The sequence below is a fragment of the Pongo abelii genome, chromosome 1 (assembly GCF_028885655.2).
Source record: "Pongo abelii isolate AG06213 chromosome 1, NHGRI_mPonAbe1-v2.0_pri, whole genome shotgun sequence".
Classification (NCBI taxonomy): Eukaryota; Metazoa; Chordata; class Mammalia; order Primates; family Hominidae; genus Pongo; species Pongo abelii.
The window spans coordinates 11,338,502-11,362,058 of NC_071985.2; the positions used below are offsets into that span (position 1 = coordinate 11,338,502).

At 44.7% G+C, this 23,557-nt stretch overlaps 1 protein-coding gene across 1 annotated transcript; it reads left to right on the forward strand.

The window, feature by feature from the left end:
- Nucleotides 1-6,754: 6,754 nt before the first annotated feature.
- ZP4 (zona pellucida glycoprotein 4) lies at nt 6,755-17,000 on the forward strand. The gene is made up of 12 exons (XM_024232770.2): nt 6,755-7,215; nt 7,500-7,621; nt 7,707-7,809; nt 9,156-9,308; nt 10,103-10,290; nt 10,794-10,891; nt 11,773-11,903; nt 12,079-12,268; nt 12,345-12,495; nt 12,813-12,891; nt 16,553-16,657; nt 16,855-17,000. The coding sequence occupies exons 1-12, from the start codon at nt 7,041-7,043 to the stop codon at nt 16,980-16,982; spliced, it is 1,623 nt and encodes a 540-aa protein (XP_024088538.2). The 5' UTR covers nt 6,755-7,040; the 3' UTR covers nt 16,983-17,000.
- Nucleotides 17,001-23,557: the final 6,557 nt, after the last annotated feature.

The window sequence follows — 23,557 nt, forward strand, 5'->3', positions numbered from 1 at the left end:
ACAGCCACTAGTACCAACCAATTCAGCCATTGTGTGCATAACTGATCCCTTCCCTCTAAATGAAAAAGAATTACAAAATCCTTTTAGTTTAGTCAAGGCAAGATTGGGAATTTTCAAAAGGAATTTTAACAGGGAAAGGCACACTGTTTTCATTTCATCATTAAAAAAAAAAGTCTAGCCCAAACAAAGATTAACTTGGCTGGTGCAATTTCAAAACAGCTTACAAGGTATTATAGGTGGAATTATATCTCCCCCAACAAAAATATTTTCAAGTCCTAACCCCCTAGTCCCTCAGAATGTAGCCTTATTTGGAAATAGAGTCTTTACGGAGGTAATCCAGTTAAAATGAGGTCATTCAGGTAGGCCTTAATCCAACATTGCTGGTGTCCACATAAAGGAGGTAATCCAGTTAAAATGAGGTCATTCAGGTAGGCCTTAATCCAACATTGCTGGTGTCCACATAAAAGAGGAAATTTGGACACAGAGAGATATATACAAAAAGGGAAGACTGTGAAGGCACAGGGAGTACACTGATGTGTACAGACCAGGATCAGAGGGATGCACCTACAAGCCAACGAACATCAAGGGTTTCTGGCAACCACCAGAAGATAAAGATACAAGGAAGTTCTTCCCTATAGGTTTCATGGCCCCACTGACAGCTTGGTCTCAAACTTCTGGCCTCTAGCACTTTGAGAAAACAAACTTCTGTTGTTCTGAGTCACCCAGTCAGCAGTACTTTGTTAGGGCAGCCCTAGTAAACTATTGCAGAAGGCAATTTCAAATTCTTTACATACACACAGGCACACACCCACACACATCACACACATCTTGGCATTTGTCATTTTAAATAGTATATCCACACGTTGCCTGCTGTCCTCTTAACTAGCCTTTGAAATCAGAGTAATAGCCCTCATTCTCAACCACAGTTGCATGGAAAGATTTGTTTTGTGATTTTTTGGGTAATGATAAAGAGGATATGTTTCCTAGGGGTTCTCTTGTTCTTTGGATGACAGTATAAAATTAGCTGTTACCACCCACACTCAAATGAAAAGCCAATTAATGGTGCAGTGGCAACTGTCAATCTCGGGCCTGCCCAGCTGTCAGTCAGTCTGGCCATAAACTTTGTTCCTTCTGCCCACTTTGTCTTGCTCTTGAGTGGAGGAGTAATTTCCCACAGGCTTGCACAAATAATTAATAAGTGGGCAGAAGCCACTATAAATACCATGTCTACAGAAATTCTAAGACACACTGCCTGAAATCACTAGAGTCAGGGTCTTCCCCCTTCTGTTAGTATTTTAAAAGTTAGAATTAGAACCCATGACAATTACATGCTTTGATAGATATGTGATGTTGGAGGAGACCCTACTGGTCTATGGTGCTCAAAACTTACTGTCACCTCTAAAGACAACATGTCAACCGCGTGGTCTAGAGAGGAGAGAACATGATCCAAACTTAAGTAGATGGCATAATTAAAGGTGGGGAAGGGCATGAACTTCAACAGAGACAGTCTGTCTGGGCCAGAAAATTTTCATTAACCTTATCTGTAATTCCCCACCCAAAAGTCCTTAATTTTATATTTTCTAATTTTTATTTTTTATTTGCATATATTCATGGGGTATAAGTGCAATTTTGCTACATTGATATATATCATTATGGTGAAGTCAGGACTTTCAGTGCAACAGTTTTAAATTTCAGCTCTTTTTCTTTCTTTAGCAACTTAGTCTCCTAACTCTTTCTTAATCTCTTCTTTCACTTTCAGAAATAGGAATATCAACGTATGGTTGACCCTTGAACAATATGGGTTTCAACCACATGGGTCCACTTATACACAGGTTGTCTTCCACCTCTGCCACCCCTGAGACAGCAAGACAAACCCCTCCTCTTCCTACTCAACGTGAAGATGACAAAGATGAAAACCTTCATGGTGATCCACTTCCACTTAATAGGGAACATATTTTCTCTTCCTTATGATTTCTTAATAACATTTTCTTTTATCTAGCTTACTCTAAGAGTACAGTATATAATATAATACATATACAGAATATGTGTTCATCAACTGTTTATGTAACTGGTAAGGCTTCTGATCAACAATAGGCTATTAGTGAAACTACTTTTACAAAATTATGAAGTAAGAGAAGTCTGACATAATTGACTCTATCTTGCGTCTAACCTCCAAGCTGTTGTTGGTCATTCCTGAGAGTAGGCCAAGCTAACTTTGGGAGAGATTTAGTTTATGATTTAACCTTAAAGCAGGGTTCATAACAGCCTTTCCCCAAACTAAACCACCTTTGTAAGACTAATGAAAGTCTACAAGGTTAGGATGAGAGGTGCTGGAATTCTGCTAAGATCTAGGTGTACTTACAGATAACCAGGCATTGTTTTGGGGGTCAGGAGATGTGTAACTTCCCCCAATTACTCCCATAGATAACATCACTGTTGTAGAACCTAAGATTGATATGTTGGGGTATTTTTCAGGCTTTTGCATTCTGGCAACTGACTGACCCCCACCCAAAGGCAGACCTGTGACTCATGACCCAACTGGTCCCGTGGCCCCGTGATCCAGAAGCGAACACAGTGCACAAGGACCATTTTCCATACCCCTAAGGGTGCATTCCAATGAATCAACAGCAGCTGTTCCTTAGTCCCCTGCCCACCAAACTATGCTTGAAGACCCCCTAACCTCCAAGCCGTCAGAGACGTATTTGAGTCATAACTGTCTCCCATGTGGCTGGCCTCACATCAATTATACTCTTTCCTTATCTGAATGTCAGGGTCTCCGTGAATTGATCTTGCCTGTGCAGCAAGTAGGACAAACCCATCAGGCAATTACATTAGTTACATTTGAGGGGGACCAAAAAACTCTACATGGATTTTTAGCTGCATGCGGGGTTGGCACCCCTAGCCCCCACATTGTTCAAGGGTCAACCATACTGACATCCCTCTCAAAGTCCAACTACCCATTCAGTAGTGTATCCTCCTGCCTATGAAAGGGAATGATAATTTTCCACCCATCATGGCAAAGGAAGGTGTGGAGCAGGAGGGGAGAGACATCACAACAGAGCAGGTGCTGTGCAGTCAGCACAGGAGACACTTCAGAGACAGGTCTTGTACCTCGGACACAAAAGAGGCATTGAAATAAGAGACCCAGTAATGGAAGCCATCGCAACTGACTCTGAATTACACTTCATTCTTGCTTGTTGAAAAGGAAAACCATGTAAGTACTTATAGTAAATTAAGTTTGACATCTTCCTTCAGAAGAGAAGCATCCTAATATCCACCACATGCAGAGAGCAGCTGGATGCGCCATCCTTGCTCCCTAATTACTGATTAACACAACAATGGTCTAATCATCCCTCCATATTTGAGGGATAATTTTGATTATTGCTTCTCCACACTTGAAGTGGGCTTCCTGGGGCCTTGTTTGACTGGTACTTCGCTCTCCAGTTAGGAGGACCCTGCTCCAGTCACAGCGGGGCAATCACTGTTAATGTCAGATGAGGAGTCTGTACTCAATGGCCAGAAAGCATTGTACTACAGCTCCATGCTATCCAAATCTCGTGGGGTTATGTCCCTATTCTGCAGTTTAAAATGAAACACTCAAATGTAAATATGACCAGATTGAAGAAGGTTTTTGGAAATCACCATTTGCCTTTCCCCAATTACACAGGTTGCCCTCGTGACCTGAGTGGCCAGATCAGTGAATGAGGAATAGGCAGCTTCAGTGAATGAGGAATGGGCAGCTTCAGGGCATGAGGAATGGGCAGCTTAGCTTCAGTGCAGGACTCCCAAGTACTTTGGTAAGGAACACAAGGGGAATCCTTAAGCCCGCCTATAAAATGTGGGTCACATGAATACTACCGTGACTATGGGGCTTTTGATAAGTCTGTACATGTTAGGATGCCTCACAATCTGTTCGTAATGGCACTAAAATAATTTTTAAATGACTGGGTGATTCTAACATAAGACAAAGAACAACATTTGCCCTTTCAAATTCAAAGGACAGAGCATTCATGTTGTGATAATAGTGGATAGGATGTTTTTTCTGTTAAGCCTGGGGCTCCTCGAGGTGGATCACACATTATCAGTGCATTTTCTCATCCTGAAATTAAGTGATGATGTTCTTGGAAGATTCAGCAGAGGAATGAGCACAACATTACCTAATCCCAGACTTGCCTGCATTATCTTGGCATCCATCTTTGACCCTCTGCAGCATCAGAGAGATGGGTGTGATCCTAGGTGGACTTCGAGATAGCTCCACATAGTTCCAGACTTGTGTGATTTTTCAACTTCATTATGTAAACACAGGACCTCATTTGGGAATGCAGCCTCACGAGTATAGGCTGTTCCTCAGACTCCCTGCAGATCAAATGAGTGCACTGCTTGGCATTTGCTTTCCATTTGCCACCCATCTCACCTTTATCTCCCAGGCTGGTCCTGTTGATGTTAGTGACAATGTAGCAATTATGCAACAAGCACTGTACATACATTATTTCATCTAACCATCTGTTGTAATAATACTGTCCATGTTATTATCCCTATTTTACAGGTATAAAAACTGTAACTGAGAGAAAGAGGTTAATACATTGACAGAGGTTGCAGAGTAACAGTCAGAATTTGTACCCAAGTCCACTCATTGTCAAAACTCACATGATATAAGTATACTATATTGCCTCCAAGTATGAGCAAAGGAAGTTACTCTCCTTGACTTTTCACTACTTTATAAAGCTGATGGGAAGAGGCCCCCCCAAATCTGGCCATAAGCTGGCCCCAAAACTGGCCATAAACAAAATCTCTGCAGCACTGTGACATGTTCATGATGTTCGTGATGGCCATGATGTCCACGCTGGAAGGTTATGGGTTTACCGGAATAAGGGCAAGGAACACCAGACCCACCCAGGATGGAAAACCGCTTAAAAGCGTTCTTAAACCACAAATAGCGTGAGTGATCTGTGCCTTAAGGACATGCTTCTGCTGCAGATAACTAGCCAGAGCTCATCCCTTTACTTCGGCCCATCCCTTTGTTTCCCATAAGGAATACTTTTAATTAATCTATAATCTATAGAAACAATGCTTATCACTGGCTTGCTGTCAGTAAATATGTGAGTAAATCTCTGTTCGAGGCTCTCAGCTCTGAAGGCTGTGAGACCTTTGATTTCCCACTCTACACCTCTATATTTCTGTGTGTGTGTATGTGTCTTTAATTCCTCTAGCACCGCTGGGTTAGGGTCTCCCTGACTGAGCTGGTCTCAGCATAAAGCAATATTAGTAAGTCTAGTCGGGAGACTGGCCTTTTAACTCCGGAGACATCTCGCATGAGTCAAATCCTCAGATTCTTTCTTATATGTGCAATCACATGATATTTACTTGAAGGAAAAATACCTAAGGGTTATGAGTTTGAGCTCATCATAAAGGAAATGAATTTGTACCAGTGAGGTTTGGAAACTACATTTTCAAGGGGGTTAGCCCTAGGACATGGCCACTAATGAAAGCATATTCATTGATTCAGTCTTTACTCAGAGAACACTGAGTACATACATCCAAGGCACGCGAGATGCAGTGACAAATAAAACAGTCCCTGGCCTCACGTGCTTCTAGTAGGCAAACTGAATAAGAAAGAGGTCATTACAATCCAACATGGCAAATCCTGTGAGTAAGTGGCATGTAATAACCCAGTGGTGAGCACCTAATCCAGGTAGATGGTGTCAGGGAAGCCATGTCTGTCTTTGAGGGCAGAGTCCAGCATTCCTTCGATGTCATTTTTCATCATGTGGTTAAAAGGGCCACCAATTTTCCCAGGAAGACACATACTTATTTGTCCTCTGTGATGAGTTGAAGGGAACTAGAGATACCTAGTTACACATTCTCAGTGCTTTGACTACAATTTTTAGTCAACTGAAAAATATCAGTCTAAATACAATCAGGGGAACAATTTGGGAATATTGGTGGGAGACTACAGAAGACAAGTTTCCACGTTCTTGCCTCTCCAGTGGAGAATGTATCCATTCATCCTCAAATCTCTTAGAATTTCTCTACAATCTGGTCTGACACTCTAGCCTAAAGAGTGACCAAAGTACATAAATTGTAGTTTATGTGGAAAACAAAAATGTAGAAAGCAAGCAAGAAACCCTGACATCTTTATGAAATATGCCTGAAACATAGCCGAACGATAAAATTGTCAAACAGCTGTAAGAGGCAGAACCAGTTTGAGGAATTCATGGCCTAATCCACATTTCCCCCAGATCCTGTGGGGAAGCACTGTAGGACAGTTATGGCAATGAAATGCTTTGGAATTTGTTGAAAGATTGCTGTGGTAGGATTCCCTCTAAGGACCAGGAAAGGGTTCAAAATCTACCTTTCTCAGGAAATAAGTTTAGATTTTTTCTAGAATTTCGAGAGAGGATCTAATCGTACAGAAACTTTTCTAGAATGGATGGAGAAGGTGACAAGGCTTCTCAAGGGCCCCAACTCTCACCCAACAATGTTGACTGAGCACTCACTGCTTGGCCAAGCACTGTGCCAGGCACTTGACATAGAATCTCTCGCTTAATCCTCAAGCGCACCACTGCCAGGAGATAGCATTCCCATTTTACAGATGAGAAAACCAAGATTCAGAGAGTTCATAACGTACCCAGACCCCATAGCTCATAGATGGTAGTTTCACACCCAAATGTGCAAAATTCTAGAGGGAGGTCTTCTGAAGTCAATACGTTCAATAAACTAGTGGGACAAATGCTATATTGAGCAACCCTGAGGAAGCTTTCTTTCCTTCCTTTCTGTTAGCTAAAGGTTACTACATTTTTCTTGGGCTCTGAAGTCTGCCTGGATTGTGGTATTTAATGTGAGGCAGCTGCAGACTGTGCCCCAAAGCAAATGAGGCTAGAAGAATTCCCCTTTCTAAAGGCATCCCACCTGAGTGTCACAAAGATGTGCAGCTGAAACAAGCCTGACTTCTGTATATAAAGGAATCTGGGCAGGCCGACCCTCGGCTCTTGGGAGAGGAGGTGGAGAGCCTGTAGCCAGCAGGAACTCCTGGTAGCATTATGTGGCTGCTGCGGTGCATCTTGCTGTGTGTTTCATTATCTCTTGCTCTGAGTGGCCAGCATAAGCCTGAGGCACCAGATTATTCCAGTGTGCTCCACTGTGGGCCGTGGAGTTTCCAGTTTGCTGTAAACCTCAGCCAGGAGGCAACGTCTCCTCCTGTACTAATAGCTTGGGGTAAGTTTGATGACTTGCCTTGCTTAGCCAAGCAATGATATGTCTCCTCTACTACCTAAGATGTCTCCCTAGCTTCCTGTCTTGATACTTTCACCCTCTGAGCCCTGTTGCATCTTTCTGCAAAAGAAATAGTCTAAGTTATAACTACGTCTGATCTGAATCTGATTTCCCTCTTGTTCCTCTTATTGACAGTTGCTCCTTGGGGTCTAATGGCAAGGCTGACTATCCTTTCTGGCACTGGAGACTGACCACTGTGTTTTTTCACTTCTTCCCCACCCCTCCAGACAACCAAGGGCTGCTCCACAAGCTGCAGAATGACTCTGACTGTGGCACCTGGATAAGAAAAGGTCCGGGCAGCTCCGTGGTGTTGGAGGCAACCTATAGCAGCTGCTATGTCACTGAGTGGGTGAGTATGACCCAATGGCCAAGGACACTGAGTGAAGCCCCTCATGCTACCATCCAGGCTGACCCCCAAGGGCCTGTCTCTCCAGAACTCCCACTACATCATGCCAGTCGGAGTTGAAGGAGCGGGTGCGGCTGAACACAAGATGGTTACAGAGAGGAAGCTGCTCAAGTGTCCTATGGATCTTCTAGGTAAAGGCTGGAAGCTCTCAGGATCGTCGGGGGGTGGGGGGGTGGGGCATGAAAGTACTCTTGGTCCTCTCTGACCTGCTCTGTGCAGTGACACCTGACACTAATGAAGGAAGAATCATGTCCCAACTCTCACCTCCATGGGCAATCCTTAGGATAACTACCAATTGAGATTCCTCAATGCCAAGGCACTGTGGGTAAGCACTGCAGGTGCTACTTCCCTAATCCTAACATAGTGCTGCAAACACTACTGCTGGCCAGGCACAGTGGCTCACACCTGTAATCACAGCAGTTTGGGAGGCTGAGGCAGGTGGATCACCTGAGGTCGGGAGTTCAAGTCCAGCCTGACCAGCATGGAGGAACCCTGTCTCTACTAAAAATACAAAATCAGCCGGGTGTGGTGGTGCATTCCTGTAATCCCAGCTACTCGGGAGGCTGAGGCAGGAGAATTGCTTGAACCTGGGAGGCGGAGGTTGCAGTGAGCTGAGATTGTGCCATTGCACTACAGCCTGGGCAACAAGAGCAAAACTGTCTCAAAAAAAAAAAAAAAAATCCAACCTATCTCTCGCCAGGAAGTTTGCCCAAGGGCCTATCACTGGTGAATGACCGAGCTGGGATTCAAAGAACTCTCCCAGAACCAGGAGCTTTTCACCTATGGGGAGAATGATAGGAAAGAAAACTGAAGCTAGCAAGGGAACTTGGAACAATACCTCCACGGAGCTAGATGTGCACTGAGACTAGGACCCAGCTCTCCCATCCCACCAGCTGGAGGGGTATCTGAGCATTTCCCTAAGGAAATAGCAGGAAGTATGATGCCTACTCAACTCTAGAAAGTCTTGCCTGAGAGCCCGTCCTCAAAGTCAGAACAGACTCAAACTCTAAATTCACTCTTCTCACCTGCCTTCCTTCCCAATACATAGCCAGGATGGGCAGCACTAATAAAATGAGGAATCACAGGCCCCACCCCAGTTCTGAACCAGACCTGAACTCAAAAACAATCCTCAGATAACTCATATCCAAACTAAGGCTTGAGAAACGCCTCTAAAGAACAGAAGGAAGGATTGTTACTTGAAGGAATAAGAAGCCCCCACTGCTTCTACCAATTTTGTTGACATTCTTTTTTAAAAAACTCATGTCAGGGCTTTCTTACAAGGTGACTCAATGTTGACAACCTCCCAAGACTTAATCTATAACATGTAACCTCTCAAGACTATCTACAATATGAAATAGACACCTATTTCAATCATCTACATATCTACAGGAATACAAAGTCAATGACTTGTATCAAAATGGTATTCAAGACTAACTTTTCCATTACCTAACCTGACTTACTCTTTTTCAAAACCTAGCCCGAGATGCTCCAGATACTGACTGGTGTGACTCCATCCCAGCGCAGGACAGACTGCCATGTGCACCTTCACCCATCTCTCGAGGAGACTGTGAGGGGCTAGGCTGTTGTTACAACTCTGAAGAGGTGAATTCCTGCTACTATGGAAACACCGGTGAGTAAGTGAGCACACCTTTGAAACCAGCTGAAGAAGTGTGGTAATTACAATGAAACCTGGAGAGGGGTTTGCTCAGAAGGCAAACATCAAGTGGTAGCAGGCTGCCGTGTAGCCATGCATCCAAGAACACTTGATCCCAACGTAACAGACTTCTACAACTCCCACTGTCCATTCTCCCAGAATCCAGATATAAGGCCAATAACGCTCAGACTTGAAGGCTATGTGCCAGATATTTTCTAGTGCCAGATAACTGCTAACTGACAGAAAGTTATAGTGACTTTGGCTGATGGTCTGGGATTGTTTACGGAGAGTCACTTCAAAGCTGTTGCTTTCTGCATGTCTCTAATCCTGCTCTGAGGTTTTCTAACATAAACTCGACCTCAGAGTATGTGTAGGTTGGTGCAGAAGTAATCCCGGCTTTTGCCATTGTGGCAAAGGCTGCGATTACTTCTCTACCAACCTAATATATCACACACTCTATTCTAAGATCTTAATCTTAACTGACAAGCAAAATGTGGTAGGAGCTACTATCCCCCTCTTAACACATGAAACTGAAGCAAGGAGGTGCAATACTTGCCTGAGGTCACACAATAAGTCGGGGAGGCAAGACTCAACCCCAGGAGCTCATTTAGAGCCTGGGTTAAACTGTGGATGGTTGATCTTGCACTGAGGTTATCAGCTGGGAACACCAACTTCTCGGGGATTAAAAGTAACTAAGTGGTTAGACTTTCATCTGGTTCTCTCCACAATGGGAGAGATGACCTGCCTTCAGCACAGCTGCTCTGTTTCAGTGACCTTGCATTGTACCCGAGAGGGCCATTTCTCTATTGCTGTGTCTCGGAACGTGACCTCGCCACCACTGCTCTTGGATTCTGTGCGCTTGGCCCTTAGGAATGACAGTGCATGTAACCCTGTGATGGCAACACAAGCTTTTGTTCTGTTCCAGTTTCCATTTACTTCCTGTGGCACCACAAGACAGGTGAGCAATTGAGCTTTGTTCTTGGCTCTGGAAGTCGAGTGGGAAGGTTGTAGTGGCCAGTGGGGGAGAGCTGAAATACGTTGGTCGTGAATGATACTTGTGACTACTTCTTGGAGTTTGGGAGAGTCCCTAGGGCAGGAGAATGCCTCATCACTGAAAAAGTTAATCTCTTCTGGGTGTTCAGCTAAGACCATCACAGCCGTGATCTAGCTAAGGGGCTGTCATTTACCACGCTATAGAGAAGAAACCAGCAGGGATGCTGAGTGGAATTGGTAGCACTTCAGCTGCCTCTCCTAGGTACTCAAATTCCTTCTTATTCCTTTGTCCTGAAATAAGGTGAAGTGATAACTTGCCAGGATGTCACTGCTATGTGTTCTTGCCTCTGCTGAAGGAATAGGAAATATACCATACAACACGGTAGCATTGCTGAGGGCTTAGACCAGATGCAAGTCAAGCAGCATAATGCTAACAAATGATCAAGACTTCTCCATCTGTTCCTGTAGATCACTGCAGACCGAGCAGTATATGAAAATGAACTGGTGGCAACTAGGGATGTGAAAAATGGGAGCCGTGGTTCTGTCACTCGTGACAGCATCTTCAGGTAAGGACTTGGCCAGAATGACTTCTCCTCTTCCATAAGGTGGGCATTCTCAGGTAAGCCCTGAATCCACAAACGAGCATTCCTCAGCAATAGGAGAAAACCTGTCTGCTACCTTGGTTCACCAATTGCACTGCCCATTACTTGACTAAGTTCATCTGTGTTGCTGTCACCAACCTGACCTAAGTCTCAAGCTCACCTGGAGTTCTGCTATTTCACTTAACTAGATTTTTTTCTCATTTTGGCCTTCTCCATTCTACATTTCAGCCTACATTTCTCCATTCTACATCTTGGCCTTCTCCACTGTCCGTGCTGTAGCCAAAAGAATTCCTTTAAAACCTTAAGTCTGTCAAATCACACACCTTAAAGCCATAGGCAAAAAGCTTTAAGATGAACATCAGGACCCTGCATAAAACAGCTCCTACTTCATCTCCAGTCTGTTTACTTCTAACATTCTCAGTCTCTTACTCACAATTCCCCGATTGCAGCCTGGTTCTTCTATGGAATTCTCAAAGGGCCTCAAGCACTTCCTTGCCTCCAGGCTTTGCTCTATATTGGGTGAGGCTTTCCCTCTACCTCAAGTTTATTTTCTTTCACCTTCATATCAAGGGTACCTCTAAGGTCGTCCCTGATCTTCTCTATGGCAAGCATCTGTTTCTCATGATGCATCTTTATTTCTGTGTGCTTATCTCCAACTCAAACATTGGTCCTACTTACTTATTGGTCTCCCCAACTAAAATACAGCTTCCAGCAGGGCAGGAACCACATGCATCATACTTATAAACTTGTCTAGCACTTAATGCTTTCCTTGAGTTAAAAAGAAAGGATGTGTAAGTGACACCCACCTCCCACAACCAACTAGCTAAAATCTTGTTTCTCTGCAGGCTCCATGTCAGCTGCAGCTACTCAGTAAGTAGCAACTCTCTCCCAATCAATGTCCAGGTTTTTACTCTCCCACCACCCTTTCCTGAGACCCAGCCTGGACCCCTCACTCTGGAACTTCAGATTGCCAAAGGTATGACCCCCTTGGCTGGAGTATCTGGCCTATAGTCTAAATCCAGTCTCCTGGGGCATGAAGACCCTAAGTTAGTAACAAGACATTTAAGGGGTTTGGGGCTATTTAAGGGGGTGACAGTCCCTCAAGTCACTGAGAGATTACTACTTCAAATCCTTATTTCTGCCTCTTGCAGATAAAAACTATGGCTCCTACTATGGTGTTGGTGACTACCCAGTGGTGAAGTTGCTTCGGGATCCCATTTACGTGGAGGTCTCCATCCTTCACAGAACAGACCCCTACCTGGGGCTGCTCCTATATCAGTGTTGGGCAACACCCAGCACAGACCCCCTGAGTCAGCCACAGTGGCCCATCCTGGTAGAGGGGTAAGTGGTCTTTCATGTACCTGTGCTGAGATTCTCTCAAAGAAGCCCATCCTGACTGCTGGGTCTCTTGGTCTAGCTGCCCCTACATTGGAGACAACTATCAGACCCAGCTGATCCCTGTCCAGAAAGCCTTGGATCTTCCATTTCCCTCTCACCACCAGCGCTTCAGCATCTTCACCTTCAGCTTTGTGGACCCTACAGTGGAGAAACAGGCCCTCAGGGGACCGGTAGGATGTTCCCTTCCATGACACTCACCAGGGCTCTGAACCTCCCCAACTTACAACTGTTTCCATGTCCTATTACTCTGCAGCCAAGGAAGCCCTTTAATGCTGGCTATTGGTACTGACTCAGAGCAACCCTTGTTGCCAATCACATGAGTGACATCTGTCAATTGGACTCCAGTTCCTTAGTGCTATTGTGATATCAACTTGGACCATATCAATTTTCTGATAACTTCCTGAACCTCTTCCTGGGGAGAGAAAGCAGGTTTAGAGACACGTGGCATGGTGATACCACAAATGACCTGAATTCTGTTGGCTCCCAGGTACATCTGCACTGCAGCGTGTCAGTCTGCCAGCCTGCTGAGACACCATCCTGTGTGGTAACCTGTCCTGATCTCAGTCGTGAGTATCCAAGCTGTTAGAGGACAGACTTGAATGAATCTTGAGTCCCATGTCTAACCTTTCCTAGTCTCTGGCCAAACAAACTGAAGATTAATCTTACTAAGGCTTCTCTAAGTACTTGCAGTGCCATATAACAAAGATGACTAGCTTCCCAGAATCTCCTGTCTCCTAAAACAAGCTATAAATATTCAGGTAACCCTCAACCTTAGCTTTTTCCATATAAACTTTAATTCATCCACCAACCAAGGCAGTTTATGGCCTATCTTATGTCTCATTTTAACAAGATACACCTGGATAGTCGACAAACATGTCTATACCTGCTTGACAGGTCTGGCAATGCAGCCTAAAGATCTATAAGTAGAATGACTAGACCTAGAATGTGGTCTCTGGTTCGTTGGGTCCAATGCTTCTAAGTAGTCAATGTGTTTGTATGTCTACATGGTTCTACCTGTACTTGTCTAGCCTCTGAGTTGGGATTCATGACCTCTGAAGCTTTAAGTCCCTTCTAGCAAAACTCGTAGTAACTAAATGGTGCTTCTTATGCAAAGTACAACATTAAGTCCTTTAACATCTCCAAAAATGCATATTATCCCTACTTCTAAAGAATGAACCATCTTAGATTGAGGTCCTACAACTAGCAAATAGAAGTAGAATTAAAAGAATTCTACACTGTTTTTGTGTTTTTTCTTTTTGAGAGCAGTTCTTGCTCTGTCATGCAGACTGGAGTACAACGGCATGATTATAGTTCATGGTAGCCTCGAACTCCTGAGCTCAGGTGATACGCCCAGTTGGGCCTCTCAACTAAGACTATAGGCGTATTCTACTATGCCCAGCCTTTCTCTCTCTCTTCCTCTCTTCCTCTCTTCCTCTCTTCCTCTCTTCCTCTCTCTCCCTCCCCCCTTCCCCTCTCCGTCCCCCCTTCCCCCCTCTCCGTCCCCCCTTCCCCCCTCTCCGTCCCCCCTTCCCCCCTCTCCGTCCCCCCTTCCCCCCTCTCCGTCCCCCCTTCCCCCCTCTCCGTCCCCCCTTCCCCCCTCTCCGTCCCCCCTTCCCCCCTCTCCGTCCCCCCTTCCCCCCTCTCCGTCCCCCCTTCCCCCCTCTCCGTCCCCCCTTCCCCCCTCTCCGTCCCCCCTTCCCCCCTCTCCGTCCCCCCTTCCCCCCTCTCTCCCTCCCCCTTCCCCCCTCTCTCCCTCCCCCTTCCCCCCTCTCTCCCTCCCCCTTCCCCCCTCTCTCCCTCCCCCTTCCCCCCTCTCTCCCTCCCCCTTCCCCCCTCTCTCCCTCCCCCTTCCCCCCTCTCTCCCTCCCCCTTCCCCCCTCTCTCCCTCCCCCTTCCCCCCTCTCTCCCTCTCCCTTCCCCCCTCTCTCCCTCCCCCTTCCCCCCTCTCTCCCTCCCCCTTCCCCCCTCTCTCCCTCCCCCTTCCCCCCTCTCTCCCTCCCCCTTCCCCCCTCTCTCCCTCCCCCTTCCCCCCTCTCTCCCTCCCCCTTCCCCCCTCTCTCCCTCCCCCTTCCCCCCTCTCTCCCTCCCCCTTCCCCCCTCTCTCCCTCCCCCTTCCCCCCTCTCTCCCTCCCCCTTCCCCCCTCTCTCCCTCCCCCTTCCCCCCTCTCTCCCTCCCCCTTCCCCCCTCTCTCCCTCCCCCTTCCCCCCTCTCTCCCTCCCCCTTCCCCTCTCTCTCCCTCCCCCTTCCCCTCTCTCTCCCTCCCCCTTCCCCTCTCTCTCCCTCCCCCTTCCCCTCTCTCTCCCTCCCCCTTCCCCTCTCTCTCCCTCCCCCTTCCCCTGTCTCTCCCTCCCCCTTCCCCTCTCTCTCCCTCCCCCTTCCCCTCTCTCTCCCTCCCCCTTCCCCTCTCTCTCCCTCCCCCTTCCCCTCTCTCTCTCTCCCCCTTCCCCTCTCTCTCTCTCCCCCTTCCCCTCTCTCTCTCTCCCCCTTCCCCTCTCTCTCTCCCCCTTCCCCTCTCTCTCTCCCCCTTCCTCTCTCTCTCTCCCCCCCCTTCCTCTCTCTCTCTCCCCCCTTCCTCTCTCTCTCCCCCTTCCTCTCTCTCTCCCCCCCCTTCCTCTCTCTCTCCCCCCCCTTCCTCTCTCTCTCTCTCCCCCCTTCCTCTCTCTCTCTCTCCCCCCTTCCTCTCTCTCTCTCTCTCCCCCTTCCTCTCTCTCTCTCTCTCCCCCTTCCTCTCTCTCTCTCTCTCCCCCTTCCTCTCTCTCTCTCTCTCCCCCTTCCTCTCTCTCTCTCTCTCCCCCTTCCTCTCTCTCTCTCTCTCCCCCTTCCTCTCTCTCTCTCTCTCCCCCTTCCTCTCTCTCTCTCTCTCCCCCTTCCTCTCTCTCTCTCTCTCCCCCTTCCTCTCTCTCTCTCTCTCCCCCTTCCTCTCTCTCTCTCTCTCTCTCTCTCTCTCTCCCCCTTCCTCTCTCTCTCTCTCTCTCTCTCTCTCTCCTCCTTCCTCTCTCTCTCTCTCTCTCTCTCCCCCTTCCTCTCTCTCTCTCTCTCTCTCCCCCTTCCTCTCTCTCTCTCTCCCCCTTCCTCTCTCTCTCTCTCCCCCTTTCTCTCTCTCTCCCCCTTCCTCTCTCTCTCTCTCCCCCTTCCTCTCTCTCTCCCCCTTCCTCTCTCTCTCCCCCTTCCTCTCTCTCTCTCTCCCCCTTCCTCTCTCTCTCTCTCTCTCTCTCCCCCTTCCTCTCTCTCTCTCTCTCTCTCTCCCCCTTCCTCTCTCTCTCTCTCTCTCTCTCTCTCCCCCTTCCTCTCTCTCTCTCTCTCTCTCTCCCCCTTCCTCTCTCTCTCTCTCCCTCCCTCCCCCTTCCTCTCTCTCTCTCTCGGGAGTTTTTCTTTTTGCCCAGGCTGGAGTGCAATGGCATGATCTTGGCTTGCTTGCAACCTCTGCCTCCCAGGTTCAAGTGATTCTCCTGCCTCAGCCTCCTGAGTAGCTGGGATTACAGGCATGTGCCACAAAGTCCAGCTAATTTTGTATTTTTGGTAGAGACAGGGATTCACCATGTTTGCCAGGCTGGTCTTGAACTCCTGACCTCAGGTGATCCACCCGCCTTGGCCCCCCAAAGTGTTGGGATTACAGGTGTGAGCCACCACCTCTGGCCTTTGTCTTATTTTTTTTATAGAGATGGATCTTTATGTTGCCTGGGCTGGTCTCAAACTCCAGAAATAGTTTTTTTCCTCACTGTCCACCTGCATGTGTGTCCTTTGTTTCCCACTCTTCCATTTGCCATCTTGCCATCTTTCCTAATACAACATAGGATACAGAAAACGTAAAACTGTGTATTTCAAGTGAATCAAATTTGTTTTACTTTACTTGAAAACCAGATCTAAACTCATTAAGTTGTTTTCTCTGCATCTCAGCCTCCAAGTTCTGTTCTAATAGTTACCTTTGAATCGCAGGGAAAGATCTCTGAATTATAAACATGTTACTGTCAAAGTACTATTTAGAAAATGATGGCAGTTCAGGGATAGTTTCTAACATCTTTATACCAAAGTCCTGGTGAAACTAAGGTAATGGCATCAGATATAAAATCTCACTTGTTCAAGTACATATTAATATACTTAATGAGGTTTTTGTAAGGCATAGAACCAAGCTTTATAGAGAGACTTGGCCTTGCACCATAACATTTTCTATCCCTGCCCTGTGTGTGCAAAAACTAATGAATTACTAGGTCTCATTTCTCTAACAGGAAGAAGAAATTTTGACAACAGTTCTCAGAACACTACTGCTAGTGTTTCTAGCAAAGGCCCCATGATTCTACTCCAAGCCACTAAGAACCTTCCAGAAAAGCTCCGTAAGTATCCAAGAGGGAGGAGATCAAACTAGTGAACCAAACTACTGGTCAAACCAGAGCAACTTCCTCCTTTCTATCCCTCTTTTTCTAGTGAAAAGAAATTGACCTTCCTATAGCAGAAGACGGCTAGTCTTTGTCAGGACACAGAATCACTTGGTTTTAGTGTACATTAACCTACCTTTCCATCTATCCTCCAGGTGCTCCTGTAGACTCAAAAGTTCTGTGGGTGGCAGGCCTTTCTGGGACCTTAATCCTTGGAGCCTTGTTAGTATCCTACTTGGCTGTCAAGAAACAGAAGAGTTGCCCAGACCAAATGTGTCAATAAAACCAGACTGTACTCCCAGCCTGTGCTGAGCTTCTCATTTGAAAGGTAAAAGGTTAATTTCAGACTGGTTCATCTGTTCACGTCACTTTATCTCTTAAGCTTGGTAGTATAACTCAACTGAGAATACAATAAAAACTGACACAAAAATTTCAGACTTAGTAGAGGTCTCAGGTCAGAGAACATGGAATAAAATTCTTCCATAAGATCAATGAAACTAGGGTAGAACTAATTATGAATCTAGATCACTGGTTCTCAAACTTGAGCATGCCTCAGGATCTGGTAGAAACAGATGACTGTTCCCATTCTCAGTTTGAATTCAGTAGGACTGGTCCCATTCTCAGAGTTTGATTCAGTAGGTCTGGACAAAGGCTTAAACTCATATTTCTAACCATTTCCTAGATGATGCTGATCTTCCCTGGTCTGAGCACCAGACTTAAGCCAATGTCTAGAACAGTGACTAAAGGTATCTGATCATAGATCGGCCAACTGGAGGTGGCTTGATCATCACAGACTTAGTTTTGAGCCAAAACTGACAAGTAGTTTCCTAGTCTTAAGAACTAAAACTTTTTTTTTTTTTAAAGGGGGTGGGGTGGGGATACCATCACTGACTTCTCAAGGCAAACGTCCTGTTCAAGGAACTTTCTTATAACTGATGCTGCTGGTCAGCCATATTCTGGGGTACTCCCTATTCTCACTGAAGTTCTGAAACTAATCCTGGTTCTATCAACTTCACCTACTTATTTTTCAGGGAATAACTTCTAAATTGACCTTTCAGCAAGGTAAAGGTGTTACACTCCTGAACAGCTGCTTTGTAGTCAAACCAACCCTATTTCAAATTGCTAAGCAGGATGTAAACCCTGACCTTACAGGGATACCTGTTTTTCATGCAACAAACTATCCTAGAAGCTTGATATTCATGCAACAAACTATCCTAGAAGCTTGATATTAACATACTTGAGCCTCATGAAAATATCACATAGTATTCATTCATCCCCAGTGTCTAGAATCTGGGAAAGATACAAATCAAATAACCTGCCCAGGGCCACTTGAACAACAAAAGATAGATTCCAGTTCATGTTTTTAACTTGTACCCTTAACTCCCCATGGTACTGAAAACTCAGTTCCTCAGAAAGACTAGTTGCCAGTGGTAGGCACAGGTGCAGCTTGACAAAGAGTTGTCTTAGGCTTATGAAAAGATAATGGCTTGGGGAGATAATGGCTATGCTACATGCAAAGGTCTGTCTGTTGACCTGTACTGAAGTCAGACATTTAGAGAAGAATAGTCTCTGACTGCAGTGGGTAGTGTTTGGTGTCTAGGTTAAACAACTCAAGTATACGTGTAACTTACTTGGCAATCAGATGAAACTTAACCTACCACTGAATACTATAACATATTCGAGGTTTTGCTTTCCTATTCAATCTCTGAATATACTTACAACAAATTTTAAATGTTAAACATTAATTAGAAATACTATATACTTCTAGATATTAGATTGTTGGGAAAACTTATACCCAACTGTTTTCCAATAGCTGAATAGTACCTGTTTTAAACTAAAATTCTACTAACCAAACTTCAAGTGTTCAACAGCTGCTGCTGGCAGGGAGCTATTCTAGCTAGTTGCTGTATGACTCAAATCTACTTCATTAAAATGTATATTGGCTATATAAGCAGCATAGTAGGCATTGGGAATAAAGCAATGAACAGGAAGGCTTCCTCAGCAACTCTGACAAATGTCAGATGATTCAAGGAAACAAAGTTGGGTAAATGGGAGAAGGGAATTGCTAAGTCTCATCTTTTTCTATGAGGAAATAGATATGGGCGTAAGTTTTTAGCCTATCCCTCTAAAAGCGAGTATATAGGGTCCTCTTAAGCAACTGACCTGACAAGTCAGGAATCGGAGTTTCCAAAAGAGGAAAGCTTTAACAGAACCTGGCATAAAGGTCACTTGCCCCTCTAAGAGGAGGGTAGTAACACCTGTAATAACCAATGGATGCTGCAGTTAACCAAAGAAAACCCTGATACTTAAGTCTCTACCTAGGACTTGCCAGATTCTCTCTAGCAGGGTTTCTGGGACTGTTTATATTAACATGGTACCCCTTCAAAGGGAGCAAAACCTATTTCCCATGTTTTACCATGAAACCTCTTTTCAGAATAAGAGTAATTCTACAGAGCATATTTCTGCAGATGTAGTTTTCCTGGTTTTCTAATAATCTTTATTAGAAGTTAGTCTGATCAGAGAAAGTATTGCAAGGAAAGACAAAAATGTCTCTGAATAGTCTCTGGCCAAAATCTAGCTTGAAGTTGAGTTACTACTCGAGTCAGAACCATTACCTTATAGTTTAATATAGTATAGTTAAACCAGAAACCTCATTATTCCCCTCAGAGGCCCCATTAAACCTCTTTTTGGAGGCATCTAATTTTAAATAGCCTCTATCAAGTAACTCATGAAAGACTGTTACCCCAAACTTATTCACTATTCTCCAAATGGGTTTAACTTTAGTTTAACCCATTTCTAGATAAACTGATAGTTCTTTCCCTTCTGACTAAATTGTTCTGATCAATCCAGGATAATATAATTCATCCCTGTATCTTTTTTCCTAGAGAAAAATCACTTTATGTGCCTCTTGGTAACTGATCTTGTAGAAAAGTATTCTACACATAAGTGATATGGCAACATAGCCTCCTATTCTGATATGGTGGGGTAGCTTTCCACCGCACAGCTGTCAGCCTCAGCTTCCCCTGCCATGTCTTGCCTACACACTAGCTGTGTAACAGTTCTAACTACCCTAAATTCCTTGAGGGTAGGCACCTATTTTTGGAAGCAAATTCTTCCATTAGTCTAGTGTCAGTTCCTCATTATGCTTGTCTGTGAAACTCAGGGGGCCATATATCTGTCTCCTCTTATCTCTCTAGTTTGACACTTGTGAGTCTATAACCGCAGATCCTATTAGGTCAGATTCCCTACTCCCCTGTATTAGCCAGGGTGTCCCTATTCATGTCTGACTCACAAGAAGGTGAGCTTTACCAAGTCAATGAAGAGACAGGCTGTGGAATGAGAAATACCTGCAAGCCATATATCTGATAAGGGATTAATGTCAAAAATGTAACTCAATAAGGAACCCAAATAAAAATGGGCAAAGGACATAAGTAGACACCTCAAAGGATATACAAATGGCCAACAGATTAGTGATGCTAAACATTCTCATTTATTAGGGAAATGCAAATTAAAATCAATGAGATCACCTCCTGCCCATCAGAATGGCTATTATCAAAAAGGAAAGAAGTATTGGTGAGGATATAGAGAAAAGGGAACTCTTGAACCCTGTAGATGGGAATGTAAGTTAGTATAGCCATCACAGAAAATATTATGGAGGTTCTTCAAAAAAAATAGAACTACCCCTATGAGCCAGCAATTCCACTAGTGTGTATGTATCCAAAGGAAGTGAAATTGGTAGGTTGACGAGATATCTGCACTCCCATAGTCATTATAGCACTATTGACAATAGCTAAGATACTAAATCAAAGTTTCCATCAATGGATGGATGAAAGTGGTATATGTATACAATGAACTACTATTCAGTCTTAAAGGAAATCTTGTCATTTGTGACATGAACTTAGAAGAAAATGTTAAAACAGGTATAGAAAAGTACATGATCTCACTTAAACATGTAATCTTGAATTTATAGAAGCAGAGAGTAGAATGGTAGTTACTTGTGGTTTGCAGAGGGTGAGATGGAAAGATGTTGCTCAAAGGCTACAAACTCAGGAATAAGTTCAGGGGATCTTTTGTATACCATGGTGACTACAAATTGGGTTCTCATGAAATAAGTGAGGTAATTCATATTAGTATGATTCAGCCATCCTACAATATATACACATCTCAAAATGTGTTATATACAATAGTGTTAAAGCCAATTAAATTCTATAGTATATAAACAAGATTGAGAGAAGTTGGAGGTCTGCTGGTCACCAACAACTTAGGAATTGAATTCTTGAAGCATTAAGATTCTTTTTGTCACTTTCCAGGGAAATATTTATCTTGGCTTACCTTGGAAGTCTAACCTGAGAGAACCTAAGGAAGCTGGCAGGTGACTGGAAACAGCATCTTGACTTTAGCCCCCATGTATTGAAACATTTTATTGGATCCTTATTTTGGACAAAGTTGCCTTTTATATTAGGAAATGAAGTCAGCACTCTGGTCCAACAACCAACATGGAACTTGTTTACATGGTCTGGTAACAAGAATAATGGTAGGAAACCAGAAGTCAGAGCTGATGTTATAGCAGCCATCTGGAAAGAAGCCTATTTCTAACAATGTCATGTTCCCTGCCACTCCCATTTTCACCCAGAATATTCAGATCAGAAGAACCAGATACAGAGGCAGAGATGTAATCTCTGTGAACTCCACTTTCTCATCTCTGAAATAGAAAACTATCAATTGTTTCTTGCTATCTGGCTCTAAATTTTTGGTTCTTAGAACATTCTTAATCCCCTTCAGTTTTTTTCCACGGGTCTTGATTTGCAGCTGTCCCTTGGAAACTCAGTTTTCATGCTGTGAACGGACAATGCTTTTGTGTCTTACACCACAGCACATTTCTGCCCTCTAAGGGCTAAATGTCAGCTACTGTTTAATAAAGGTTTGATTAAGCCTTACTGCAACATTTGCAAGCCAGAGGGAGCAGAGATTGGGATAGCTGTGCCACTTAATTGCCTCTTTCTACATTTTCCAAGAAGTACTGCTTTTTAACCCTTGCTAACGTGAAAGACTGTGGTAGACATTGCCACAGGGAAGCCACCTTCCCGCATACCTCCAAGTACCTAATCAGGTGACAAGAAATAGCCAAACCAAGTGAAATTTCTCATTTCGAGCACAGTGGTTGGGAAGGATACTTCCGTCAGGCTAGGCTGTTTTCGTTTTAAAGGTGGTGGAATAATAGGCTCCAATGATACTGGATAAAATAAGTTGTACCTGCCCGGGTGCGGTGGCTTATGCCTGTAATCCCAGCACTTTGGGAGGCTGAAGTAGATGGATCACAAGCTCAGGAGCTCAAGACCATCCTGGCCAACATGGTGAAACCCTGTCTCTACTAAAATACAAAAAAATTAGCCAGGTGTGGTGGCAGGCACCTGTTGTCCCTGCTACTTGGGAGGCTGACTCAGGGGAATTGCTTGAACCCAGCAGGCGGAGGTTGCAGTGAGCCGAGATCGTGCCACTGCACTCCAGCCTGGTGACAGAGCAAGACTCTGTCTCAAGGAAAAAAGTTGTACCCGCCAAATTTTGTCTTTTAATCTAAATATTAGAATAAGGGGCTGAATTATAGTTATTACATGTTTACCAATTGTTATGTGACTCATCAGTTAATTTATCTGGTCTTAGTTTTGTGCCACTAGAATACCTCAGACTAGGTTGTTTATAACGGATAGAATTTATAGAGTCCCGGTTGTGGAGGCTGGGAAGTCCTAAATCAAGGTGTCAGCATCTGGTGAGGGCTGCCTTGCTGTGGAGACAGTAAGAAGTGGCCAAACTTGCCCTTTTATAATGGTACCAACCCCACCCATGAGAGTGATGCTCTCATGGCCTAATGACCTCTTAATGGTCCTACCTCTTAATACTGTTACAATGGCTCTTTTGTGTTTTATTTTCTTTCTTTTTTTTTTTTTTTTTTTGTGACAGTCTTGCTCTATCGCACAGGCTGGTGTGTGGTGGCATGATCTCAGCTCACTGCAAACTTCACCTCTTAGGTTCAAGCAATCCTCCCACCTCAGCCTCCCAAGTAGCTGAGATTGCAAGTGTGTACCTCCACACTCAGCTAATTTTTGTATTTTTAGTACAGGTGGGATTTCACCATGTTGGCCAGGCTGGTCTGGAACTCCTGACCCCAGGTGATCCACCTGCCTCGGTCTCCCAAAGTGCTAGGATTACAGGTGTGAGCCACGGTGCCCAGCCCAGCCTGGCAGTTAAATTTCAACAGGAGTTTTGGAAGGGACAAGCATTCAAACTATTATATCCCCTCATCAGTCTATAAGCAGCCCTCTCAGAACATTACATTTATCTTATATGTGTCAAAAACACCTAGATTATTTTCAAAGAAAATAAGGGGGAAAAGTTTGGAAATGAAATGTTTGTGAAAGGATACAAAATTTCAGCTGCAAAGAATAAGTTAAAGAATTTTACAACATGGTGACTGTAGTTAATAACAAGTATTCTTGAAAATTGCTAAGAGTAGATTGTGTTATTACCACAAAAAAAAAGACGTATGTGTTAGCTCAACTTTGCTATTCCACAACATATACACCTCAAAACATTGGCAGGGTGCGGTGGCTCACGCCTGTAACCCCAGCACTTTGGGAGGCTGAGGCGGGTGGATCACTTGAGGTCAGGAGTTCGAGACCAGCCTGGTCAACATGATGAAACTCCATCTCTACTAAAATAAACTTTTAGCTGGTCATGGTGGTGCATGCCTGTAATCCCAGCTACTCGAGAGGCTGAGGCAGGAGAATCACTTGAACTCGAGAGGCAGAGGTTGCAGTGAGCCAAGATCATGCCGCTGCACTCCAGCCTGGGTGACAGAGT

Bases quoted from the DNA above. Each gene is read 5' to 3' on its own strand.
- ZP4 (XM_024232770.2), top strand. From the start codon at position 7,041: ATGTGGCTGCTGCGGTGCATCTTGCTGTGTGTTTCATTATCTCTTGCT. The intron at 7,622-7,706 runs GTGAGTATGACC...CTGTCTCTCCAG, and splicing joins GCTGCTATGTCACTGAGTGG to AACTCCCACTACATCATGCC. The intron at 9,309-10,102 runs GTGAGTAAGTGA...GCTCTGTTTCAG, and splicing joins CTGCTACTATGGAAACACCG to TGACCTTGCATTGTACCCGA.